The sequence below is a fragment of the Sorex fumeus genome, unplaced genomic scaffold (assembly GCF_029834395.1).
Source record: "Sorex fumeus unplaced genomic scaffold, SorFum_2.1 ptg000008l, whole genome shotgun sequence".
In the NCBI taxonomy this organism is placed as follows: domain Eukaryota; kingdom Metazoa; phylum Chordata; class Mammalia; order Eulipotyphla; family Soricidae; genus Sorex; species Sorex fumeus.
The window spans coordinates 9,101,006-9,113,536 of NW_026606065.1; the positions used below are offsets into that span (position 1 = coordinate 9,101,006).

General features: G+C 38.2%; 1 protein-coding gene across 1 annotated transcript in view; it reads right to left on the bottom strand.

Annotated features, from left to right (window-relative positions):
* The window catches only part of SENP6 (SUMO specific peptidase 6), a 101,243-nt gene that overhangs the window by 49,283 nt on the left and 39,429 nt on the right, over positions 1–12,531 (bottom strand). The window contains exons 7-8 of the mRNA XM_056109749.1: positions 4,051–4,121; positions 225–373 (exon numbers count right to left, since the gene is read on the bottom strand). Coding sequence (XP_055965724.1) covers positions 225–373; positions 4,051–4,121 — 220 coding nt within the window. The remainder of the gene's footprint in view (positions 1–224; positions 374–4,050; positions 4,122–12,531) is intronic.

Here is a 12,531-nt window from a genome sequence, read left to right on the forward strand (position 1 = left end):
TATGGTTGACAGCAACAATTGGAATGTGGTATAAAGAGGAATTAAGAAATTGTTTTCAGAAATACACATTTTGGAGAGCTGAGAAATTATCTCATAATGGCAGCAAAGTTTGCCGAAAGATTCTAGTATTCCTCTAGTTCTGAGAAAAGGACCCCTAGAATGAGTACTAAAACTAAAACAATAAAATTGCCACCTGATTTGCAACAAATAATTTTAGTACCAACCTCTAAATCGCTTAAGCATTTTTTTGAAGCAGGAGAGAGAGTAGAAGGTGTGGACTGATAGACATTACTATGACGTTTCTGAGGTGTTTTCCTTTTAGTTTCAGACTCCACATGTGAATCTGACTCCTCTGTTTTCTTCATTATACGATCTAAAAGAAGAAAAACAAAACACCTGAAAACTGAAATTCCATTTAAGAATTCCTTATATCTTGTTGCTATGAAAAATTACTTTTATTCAAGTTAGTTTCTGATTACTGTAATTTACAATATCGTTAATGACAGAGTTACAAATAATGTTCCAACACCACACCCTCTGCGAGAGTATCCTTCCCCCAATCCTTAATCAACAACCCCATAACAAGAACTTTAAGATAAAGTAGTCATTTCCTAACTGTTTCTATTTTTCACTCAACAGGAGCTCTACAATGTGGGCCACTTCATCAAATGTTATCAATATTCCTTTCATTTTCTCTGGCTACTCAAGTCAACAGAAGCAATTCCTGCACCAAATCACACAAGTATAAACAGGCTTAATAGCAATCAGAAAATTTTATTTTTCGAAAAATAGTAGTACAAAGTTGTATAGAACTATTTAGAGGAAAATGAACAAATGCTAAACCTACTTGTCTTTCACATTCCAGTAATACCAAAAAAAGGGTCTGTTTTATCATTAAAAGGTACCTGCTTTGTAAGTGTGATGGTTTTAAGCTCTATCCTTGGTGTTGCCTACACAAGCCAAGCATGAATCTTATGGTTCTGCCACCCAGCAGCACCAGCTGGTGTGCACAACACTCATCACACACTGCAACTAAAAGACGGGTGAGCACCACGGTCAGGAGTACAATCCCTAGCTTGGCAAGCATGTGAGAATCAGCGAGCCCCAGCTCTACGATCAGAATGTGTGTGAGCATGACAACTCTAAGTGTGAAACCCTTTCTCACCCAGACTCCTACAAGCATATGCTCAGCACTGCAACTGCAGTGAAAAACTTATAACAAGCAGCCTGGCTGAGTGTGTGAAGACCCCAAACCCCCTCTAATTTTTCCAGTTTTTCATGTTTTCTGCCAATTATTGTACATACCTGAGACTTATCCATATATATGGATAAATTATATATATGGATCAATCTATATACATGTACACTTTAATCTTTAAAAAATATCATTTTCATTAAAATACAAATTTACATTGATTTTTGTCGGACACTAAAAAGTGACTTTTTGGGGTTCGTTTTTTGGACCACACCCTGGGATACTCAGGGGTCACTCCAGTGGTACTCAGAACATTTGGTGTCAGAGACTGAACTTCTGCACTGGGAGCTCTCTTTCCAGCTCCAGAAACTGACCTTTTAGAGAAGGTCATTACTTCCTAATTCTACAATCACTCCTCTCCACAACAACTAGCTCATCAAATCCGTTCATGTTTCTAATCACATCAAAATTAACAAATGAGGAGACAAGTAGTCCAACCTGAGAGAAAATGAGAATTTTTATGAAAAAGGAAAATCATTTTAAGAACTTGATACCTAAACAAGGCAATCTATTATGTGCTGAAGGAAAAAAAAAAGAAAAGAAAGACAAAGAACAAGATAATTAGAAATTTAAGATGACACCTTTGAAACCCAACCAAGTATGACAACTCATATATGGGAAGTAAGAATAATCCATGAGGGGCCGGGGAGACACTACAGTGGGTAGGGTGCTTGCCGTGTATGCAGCCAACCTGGGTTTGACCTGTGGCATCCCATATGGTCAACAAACCCACCAGGAGTGATTCCTGAGCACTGTCAGGAGTAAGCCCTGAGCACACAGTCAGGTATGGTCTCAATTCCCTACCCCTCCCCTCGAAATTTTTTTTAAAGGCTTAACAAAAAAGCTCTCTCATCTACTATTATAAGTTGTTGAATAAATTCAAAAGTATTTGTAACAAGGCAGGCTGACATACCTAAAAACACATGACCTAATGAAATCATTGCATCTTTCTGAAATCAATCTGTAGAATGGTAATAAAACCTATTATGCTGTTCTTCTCAAAGAATTAGAATTTACTCCGATCTAGCAAGAATACAGTGCTAAAGAGTATGGGCATTGACATTAAAAAAAAAAAAAAAAAAAGAAGACCCAAACTTAAATACCAGTTCTAAAAATAAGATCAAATAAAATGCCATTCTGCATCCTTAGCAAATTATATTGATTCCTCTGTAGTGTCTGTCTTCTTACTGTATCACAGGAAATGTAGGTAAAGTTGAATTTATAGGGATCTTGAATAATGAACTAGGATAAAAGCAAATAATGAATATAAGGCACTTGATTTAGACTCTAGTAATTATTTTAAAGCTAAATAGAGACTGACGGCCTAAGAGTATTAATTTTGAGGCCTCCGTGAGTGAAACAGAATTATATTCAAGACATTCTGGGTAAGAATTAGTGATTTTTGAACATTCAAAGACCTGGAATGAACAAGATGGAAACTACTAGTATTAAGAATCTCTGCTCCAGACCAATAGAGCTCCTCTGATTTGTCTGCAGATTGGTATGGTGCCGGTCTATGGGTGTGCAAAGACTGAAGAATGCTGGACATTTGTCTTGCATGTAGCTGACCTATTTGATCACCTGAGCACTTCTGTCAGTGATCCCTTAAGCACTGCCAACTGGCCCAAACGCCTTTCTCCCCCGGGGAGGAGACGGGAGGGAATCAGTGCTCTAGATTAATCAGTGTTTTCCAAAGTGGGCAATACTTCTGCCTGGGAGGTGAGGGAGGCAGTGCTGAATTTATAGCCTTAGATGGCATTTTCAGCTTCCTTCAAGAAGGAAGAGTTCCAGAAGGGCCCTGACGCTTAAATTTTTTTCTGGAAAGGAAGCAGAAGGTCAAACAAGTCGAGAATCTCCGCTCTGGGTAATGAAAATCAATTTAACAGCAAGACATTGTTTAATAAGTGCTATTCGTGTGTCCCCTCCTCTCTCCATCCCTCCCCTCCGCCCCCCCATGGCAATGACCAAAGTCTTCACAAGTGGCAAGTATCCTATTCTGCTGAACCATACCTTGGCCCCTGGAGTTTTGCAACACAGTAACAGTAGCACTGTAGCACTGTCCTCCCACTGTTCAGAGATTTGCTTCAGCAGGCACCAGTAACATCTCACAACAAATTGTGAGACTTGTTGTTACTCTTTTTGGCATATGGAATACAATATGGGAATACAGTATGGGAAGCCTGCCAGGCTTTGCCCTGTGGGCAAGATACTCTGGTAGCTTGCCAGGCTCTCTGAGAGGGGCGGAGGAATCGAACCCAGGTCGGGCATGTGCAAAGCAAACACCCTACCCGCTTAGCTATCGCTCCAGCCCACAGTAACAGTACGGAAAAAAAAAAATTATTTCAAGGCAAATACAAATATCTACTCACAACTGTTTCCCAAATCTACTCTTAACATAGGTAAATCAATTATCTCTCTTACTCAGAGGTTGCTTAGTATGTCAAAAGTTACATGATAGAGTATTATGACAATACAGCAAAAATAAACCTTGAAGTCATAAAAACCCATCAATATTTAATAAATGGGTGCTGAATTCATCAAGAATGCTTTAAAAAAGACCTCCTCTGCTCCTCCCCCCCAAAAAAACCCACTTCAAGCTAGAATCACATAAAGGTGCTATCATTTTTTGATTTTAGGTCAAACTCAATTAAGTCTCATATCAATGATGAAAATGGTCTTTTAGATATTTCAATTATACCTGGAACTAGTCTAAAGCTGCTGCCGTAACTATATCTAATTCACATATAACTATTCAAAATCCTTTTAGTTGAATCAAATAAAAATGACACACTTACCAACTCCTTGGGGCCGACTTAACCTTACAGGATTATTTCCAAATTTTTGGAAATGAGGTGGGTATTCCTTCCTAGAAAATGAAATTTGAGATTGTTTATTCTAACAGAAAAAGTTTTCTGAAGGAAAAAGGGATACTTACACTTTTACTAAAATTATACATAACACTATGATATTCTATGGGCAGCAAGTGTATTTTATTAAGACTGCCAATCACAATGCCTATAGCAAACATTTTTAAACATTAATGAATTAATCCAAACGAATGTTCTTTTGAAGAGGTTACTTTGGAAACTTGCATTATTCCCAAATGCACAAAATTCTGGTATTTTTCTTTTTGAATTGCCTACATCGTTGATTTACAAAACTGCTTTATCTTTCAGAACTGCCTTCATATTCAGTTTACAAAAAAGTCTTACTTTATTTAAAAAAAACTTGCCTATAATAACACAATTCGCCTGATTTTACTGCAAATATATGGCTATTGTAAAAAACTCAAAAGGGGCCAAAGAGATTGCACAGCAAATAAGATGCTTTCCTTGCATATGTTATACGCAGTTTTGAAGTTTTGATCCGTGGAGGTCCCTTGAGTACCGCCAGGAGTAATCCCCGAGATCAAAATTTGGGGCCAGAGCAAGACCACTGACAGGGTTGAAAGCATGCTTGGTCTGAGTTTGATCCCTGAGACCCCAGGGTCACCTGAGAACTGCTGGGAGCAACTCTCAAGCACACTGGGAGTAGTCCCTGAGTATCACCAGGGATGGCCCCAAAACAAAAGCTAATTTAAAAAAAAGAGAGAGAGAGAGAGAGAAGTTAATAAGATACAAGCCTTGAAGACAAGTCCAAAATTACTAAAAGCGTTATGTAGAAAACCAGCAATCAGGAGCACACAAGTATTATTAGTCTTCAACTATGATTACATTAAAGGGATATAAACGGTTGCTTTAATTATTTTACTATTAGACTTAACAATTGATTTTTCGGAATTTTAATTGCAATGCTAGTGAATAAGTCTCCTAAAATACTGCAAATTCAAAACCTCAGTTTTGGAAAAAGCAAAATCCTAAGGCTAACATGATGATAAACAAACACATTAAATAAGGAGGTACATGGGCTGGAGAAACAGAAAGGCAGGCAGGTGCTTGCCATTCATGTGGCCGACATGGGTACCACCAAGTGTGGCCCCAAAACAAAATCAGTAAAAATAAAGCGGTAAAGAAAAGGTACAATAAACATGGAGCTCTAGCAGTGTTTTCCCAACAAACAGAAATGGGCAAATTGAAAAATATGCCCATTTTATTTAAATAGGAAATAAAAGACATTACTCTGTTATTTGTGAATCCATTCACACTAGTGATCTTTCAGAACTGTCTTCATATTCAGTTTACAAAAAAGTCTTACTTTTTTTATTAAAAAAAAAAAACTTGCCTATAATAACACAATTCGCCTGATTTTACTGCAAATCACTAGCTATCACTTTGACACATTAACTCCGAAGAAATTTTCCTGTAAGGATTTTCATGCGGGAGGCAGAAAGAGGCTGGACCACACACCCAGCTATGTTCAGCGCTTACTCCTGGCTCTGTGCTCACGGGTCATTTCCAGCAGTGCCAAGGGACTGTATGTGGTGCCAGGGATAGAACCCATGTTGGCCACATGCAAAGCCGACACCCTATCCACTGTGTTATTGCTCTGGCTCCAGATTTTGTAGTCTTATATTGTAGAAATTAAAACTAAAAAAAAACTTAAATGAGGGGGCTGGAGAGATAACACAGCGGGGAGGGCGTTTGCCTTGCACGCGGCCGACCCGGGTTCGATTCCCAGCATCCCATATGGTCCCCTGAGCACCGCCACGAATAACCCCTTGCATCGCCAGGGGTACATTGCCAGGGGTAACCCCCTGCGTCGCCAGGTGTAACCCCCCCCCAAAAAAAACTTAAATGAGAAAATAAAATGAGAGCAGAAATGAAAAGTAGAGTCAAAGAGATGCCCAAAAGATCAGTGACCAAAAGCTTTCTATGCAAAAGGGCCAGGTTCAAGTGCAGCATTGCATGGTCCCCGGAGCATCACCAGTAGTTAAGCCCTGCTTACAAAGCTAGGAGCAGCCCCAGAGTACAACAGGATGTTGGTCCCCACAAAGTTAACAAAGAGAGACTATCCTGTGTCAAGTACTATTCTTAAGTGCTAATTCTTTCAGCTATCACAATAATCTTATAAATCATGTACTATTTTATTAGCACATAATGGATTGGGAAACTGAGGCACAGTAACGTCTATTCATTTGCCCATGGTCACACGACTAGGGGGAGAAAACTCTCAGAATCTTAATGCTGGGATACTGAATCAATATTGATGCATGGTATCATATCTGCTCAGTTCTTGGTATAACTGGGCAACTTCCATGTGCCAAAACTTCAAGATGTTATGAAGATAATAACTGCTTTAAAATACTATTGTACTAATGCTTTTAAAAGAATCAAGGACTTCAGTTCCTAACTACACTACAATGAGTTCAAAATAAAATGCACGTGTTTTAATAGTTGATATAACTTCACACTAAAGACAATATACACTTCAATTTAAAGAAAAAAAATGAGTTTGAATGGATGAGGCTGCCACTGTTGCTCCATATCTGGTTGTTGCTGTTTCCATTCCTTGTTGATGCTACATAAGCTTTCAGCAGGTAGATATTGAACACTTTTGTTTCACGGTCAAGATAGGATCAGAGGCCATGAATACTGAAAACTGATTTGTTTTCTTGTTTTACCACCATCATTGTATCTTCTGCCTCATTTTGATTTATAAGTTTAGAAAACCTACAAGAATTATATGGGTTTCCCAGTAATAACATGAAAATTTTGCTACTGTTTTGGTGAAGAAAATCAGTATTTCAACCTAAATAAAATCTGACCTTAGCTTAAAAACAGACTACATACATAACAGCTCAAGCAATCAATTATTTAAAATTCTCATGTCTATAACTCCAGAAAAAGATACCAATTTTAAAATTCAACAGAAGCAACAAATCTATAGCAAAATATGAAGATACTCCTATGGTAAAGTCCCAAAACTTAGGCTTTATATGTATTTTACATGGTAGGTAACACGGATAGCCTCAAGTACTAAAAATTAACAGGAAAAAGTTGTCAGAGGTTGATCACAAAATATGCAAATACAAATATTTTGGATTTGTCCGTTTAAACCTGCATGACTACTTATATGGAGTATGTTACAAGTACAGTCTTACTCAGCAATATCTGACAAAAGTCAGATCTAAAATACCAAGACATTTATGATAAAAATCCTACGTTAGTGGACTGTGCTCTTTGCAGTTTAACATAGCACACACTGACCCACGCACTGCCAAGGAAGAACAAACATCATCAAAGATATCACGAAATATTCATGTCCCTATTGAACATTATCATTTAACAGACTATGATATATATGCCAAATCCTCTGTAACTTATGGCCATCTGTATCCAGTATTTGTTGTTTCTCTATCTAAAATTATTGCAAAATTAATTTTACAACAAACTACAAAAATAAAAGCACACATTAAAGAATTTCACAGAATGAAAGCAGTATTAACTTCATAAGAAAATTAAAAGAACCTTCCAATCATCAACTGTTTTATGTTCATTAAAATGTCATTTAGGGACTAGGGAAAGTCCATGGGTTCACAAGGTAGAGCCTTGGCAGTCTCTGGCACCACTCTATACTTGAGCCTTACCACTGAACTGCTGGACTAGTTGCCTGAGTATCACTAGAAGTGAACTCGCAAGACCTCTGAGTACCATTCGAGAGGTCTCTAAAATAAATACAATTTCTACTTTTGCTATTATTTTCAGTGTCAGAGCCAGGACACCAAGGTCTCACAGAGAGCAAAGCATGCAGCTCTACAGCTGAGGTACATACACAGTCAAGAATTTTGCGTAAATGATCAATAACCAAACCTGATGCTAATTTTTATGTCTGACTACTTCATTATTCTACAAATGCTAAAGTCTGAAGTTCCAGTTTGGCCTAAAACGCAAACCTAGCTTTCTGTGTGGCTAATTCTTTCTCACCCTGAATATTAAATTGAGAAGCTTCCCAGATAACTCATCTAAGGGAGAGTCAGGAATTAGCCCTAAGTACCGTTGGGCATGGCCCCAAAACAAAAACAAAAGAAAAAAGAAGGGAAAAAAATGTGTGTGTATTGGGACAAACTGATCCACACACTTGAGTTGATTGATTGGTTGGGGGGGGAGGGAAGGAGGGGGAGAGTTTAAAAAAAGGAACACTGGGTGGAGTTCTTGAGGTATGTGGGCACACTGGTGAAAGGTTGTGGTATTCGAATTATATGCATGCAACATCACTCCACTAACAGGATCAAAAGCCACAGAATCTCAATAAATTAAAATATTAAATTATATGTGCTAGGAACCATAGCAGTGCCCCATCACCAAGTTATCCATGTCCCGAGGGCTATGTATACCATGTCTACAGAAAACCCTATCTTTCAGTTGGCTCCTTTTTAAGTGATCCTACTCTTACTTTTTGCCTTTTACTGCCATGAAATTCACAAAACTTAAAATTCAGAATGCTTCACTTAACTACCAAGTCACTCTGACTTTTGGGAAGGAGAAACATGAAAATCTCCTCTTGTTCCAATTTTACTGTATGTGTTACTGAAACAAGTACCTTTTTGTATAGTTGCTCAGTTTCTAAGACTTCTAAAACTCTTAAAATTTGGTGTTCCATCTTGTGTTCTTCCTAAACAAATCCTATAATCAGCCTTTTCTCTGCATCTATTTCCTTAAAGTGGTCCTGAAAATTTAGGTTCTTGGTACCATTTATTTCCCTTCAATTTAACGTTTTCATTAAATTTTACAATGTAATAGAAAATACAATTGGTTCAGTCCATGCTTAAATTTCATTACTCTGAACACACAAATCAGTCAAAATTTCAAAGTCATACAAATGTACTCTAACCAAGACCTCGTATCAGAGCTTATACAGTCAGCAAACGATTAAATACTGAGCCCTGACAAAATGTGCTCTAAAGATTTGGATTTCTAATTCCTACTTCACTTTTTACTCAAATTCTACTCATGCTTTCCTGTTTCTCTTCTTTGTGGCTTTAAATAAAGCAGTGATTTTCAACCTCTGTTCCTCTGCAGAGCAGCACTGGCAGACAGGTCGAAAACTGATGCTCACTCCTCACTGATAAACTGTTTAGGTCTTATTCTTGTAAATAGAACTGTAGAATCTAACCCAACCAGACTTCTATTAAATGTAATCAATTTGGTCAAAATGTGTTTTAGCTTTATATTTACATTATTTCTTTCCTTTCTCCCTATTTTTTACTGATTTCTTCCATCCTTCTTTACTTTTTTCCTAGTCAATTTAAAACACGATTAGTTACCTTTCACAATTTTTATTCCAATGCAATATTTCTATTTATTATCATGTTATCAAGGTTCTATATCCTCAAGATGTTCTGTAGCTTCCCTGATGAAATAAGTCCATTTTCATACACCCTCCCCCAAAGGATAAATGTAAAACTTTAGTCTTTTTATTTCTGCTGGGAAAGAGAAACAGGAGATGGCGGAAACACTCAAGCGGTAATCAAAAGGCCCAGGAGTTCCACCGGAGGTTCTCAAACAACGGGAATGGCGGTTCGATGCAAGGACTCAGGCTCTGCGGTGCTATGAATTACACTGCCACGCTAGCCATGTCCAGTATCCTCTAGGATCACAACCAGCAATACTCGGGGCCTCCAGGGATGTACCTGGTGATGCTCAGGGGACCACATGATGCCAGGGGTTGAATCTTTATTGGAGGCACATGCGAGGCAGGTGTCATAATTGCTGTACTAACTCCCAGCCCTATCACTCACTTTTAATCCTTCCAATTCTGAGATCTTGCTCAGTTTTTAACAGTCAAAGACATGGCAAGACATCTCATTTTGCATAATGGAACAAGTTTATTAGCCTTAACCAAATGCCACTGATACGAACAATACACAAAGATCTTACAAATTCCAAAGGCTTAACTAAAATGTCCTTAAGTTTACTAGAGCACTCATAAAATTCCCACTTTAGGACAGTGGTCTGTAACCACCAGTCAGTGGACTAGCACCAATCCATAGGTGTAGAAAGGTTCAAGAAAGTTTAAATGGACTGCGCCGTTTCTAACTGCCAGTTCATGGACACAGCTCTACGATCCAAACAAAGCTTTTAAAACATCTACATCTAAACCTGCCTCACAAAATCCACCTTGTAACATTTTCCGCTTTGCTCCCTAACCTCTACTCTTGTTCTTTGAGCGTGCCAAACTCATTCTTGCCTGAATGTATCTAGAATTTTTTCTCTCCTCTAGCCGAAAAGCCATCTATACTATCACAACATTACTTACTCTTCATTTTGTCCTTAGTTTAAAATTAGTTTCATCACTGTATCACTGTCATCCCGCTGTTCATCGATTTACTCGAGCAGGCAGCAGTAACGTCTCTATTCGTCCCCACCCCGAGATTTCAGCAGCCTCTCCTTACTCATCGCTCCCGACAATTGGAGGCTCTTTCAGGGTCAGGGGAATGAGACCCATTATAGCTACTGGTTTTGGCATATTAAAGACAGCACGGTGAGCTTGCCAGGTTCTGCCCATGCGGGTGGGATACTCTCGGTAGCTTGACAGGCTCTCCAAGAGGCATATATATATATATATGTTTCTCTCTAAGATTTGTTGCCTTCTGTATGAACTCCATCAAACATGGTGTGGTAACTATGGAAAATGGGTAAGAAGTGTCTTATGATGTGTTTCATAATTAGTTTCATAGTGGACACTATGCTGTCACTCAGAAGAATTTATTATTCCATGCTATATTTATTTCTAGTTTTCGCCCAACAAAATGTAAGAAAGGAAATGCTGGAATCTTGTATTTGGCTAATCACTGTAATAGAAGATAGGCACTTGATAAGTACCGAAATGAATAAACATGTATATATAAAAATCAAGCACAAAATTAGGAATGTATCAGGCAAAATTATACCTGAAATTTGTTCAAGAATATTAATGTGGTCAAGACCAAACCTTTGGTTACCACGTAAAGATACTGTATAATTTAAAATATGGACTCTCTGTTCATTTACAAATATCACCAGCATTTTAAAGGCAATTTAAACCTGATTGGACAGTATGGAAGTGGAATACATGTGACTCCTCTGATCTGTGTCCTTTTTATTTTTTTTTAATAACTTATTGAGTCACCATGAGAGCAGTTCCAGATCTTTGATCTATGTCCTTTTAAAGTTGTTTCTATATTCATTATTTTCTACAGCTAGACGTGCTGAGGGGCCAGGGCCAAACTCGTGAGATGCTCAGCACTGCTCTGCTCCAAAGCTGCTGTTATACACAACAGTGCTAGGGGGAGAACGGAGAAACGTGATAGTGGGGGACAGATTTAAACGGCACGCACGCTAAAAGTATGCTCCACTGGTTGAGCCCCTTTTTACGGTAAAAAAGTTAAGTCCGTTGCTCTTCTCGAATATTGATTATACCTAGTATTCATTTATACCCTTTCATTACACCTATGTGCCTTACCGTTTTTGCTATTTTAATAGATCTCTATAAAATGCATACTTGAACAGCATTCTTTCAAAAGTCCGATGACTCAAAATAGGTCAACAGATTGAGAAATGGGAGGGGAGTCAATTCTAGTAACAATTTAAGCATTCTAGGTGAATGTATGCTACATTTATGTATGTATTCACAACCTCTCTGTTCATGGGACAGAAAGAAATCATTCAAACTGTCCAGGTAACCCACAACAAAGAGAATAGGAATATATATATATATATATATATATATATATATGTGAATATATATATTTCAGCTGGCAAAACTAAATCACTGTTATTTATTATTTCAACATTTAATTTTCTGGTGCTGGGGGGATTCAACCCAGATGTCATGTGTGCAAGACATATACTTTATACCAATGAGTCACATGCCCTAGTCTCTAATTTCAATAATTTTAAATATAAAAAGCACCTCAAGAGGGCTGGTGAGAGAGTATAGTGGCTAGGGCAATTGCCATTTATATGGCCAACCCAGGTTTGAGTCCCCGAACCACACAGGGTCCAACAAGTACAGCCAGTAGTAATCCCTGAGCACAGAGCCAGGACTCTCCTGAGTAATTCAGGGCGTAGCCCAAAAATAAACTAAAAAGAATAAAATGTGTCATGAAAAAGGTGTTACCATAAAAAAATGAGTTTTGTGTAATATATATATTTGTTCCTCAAATCTCTTAAAAGGTGGCATTAACCCCATTTTATTTTTAATTTTCAAAAATTATGGGGCTGGAGAGATATAGCACAGCGGGTAGGGCGTTTGCCTTGCAGGCGGCCAACCCGGGTTCAATTCCCAGAATCCCATATGGTCCCCTGAGCACCGCCAGGAGTAGCTCCTGAGTGCAGAGCCAGGAGGAACCCCTGTGC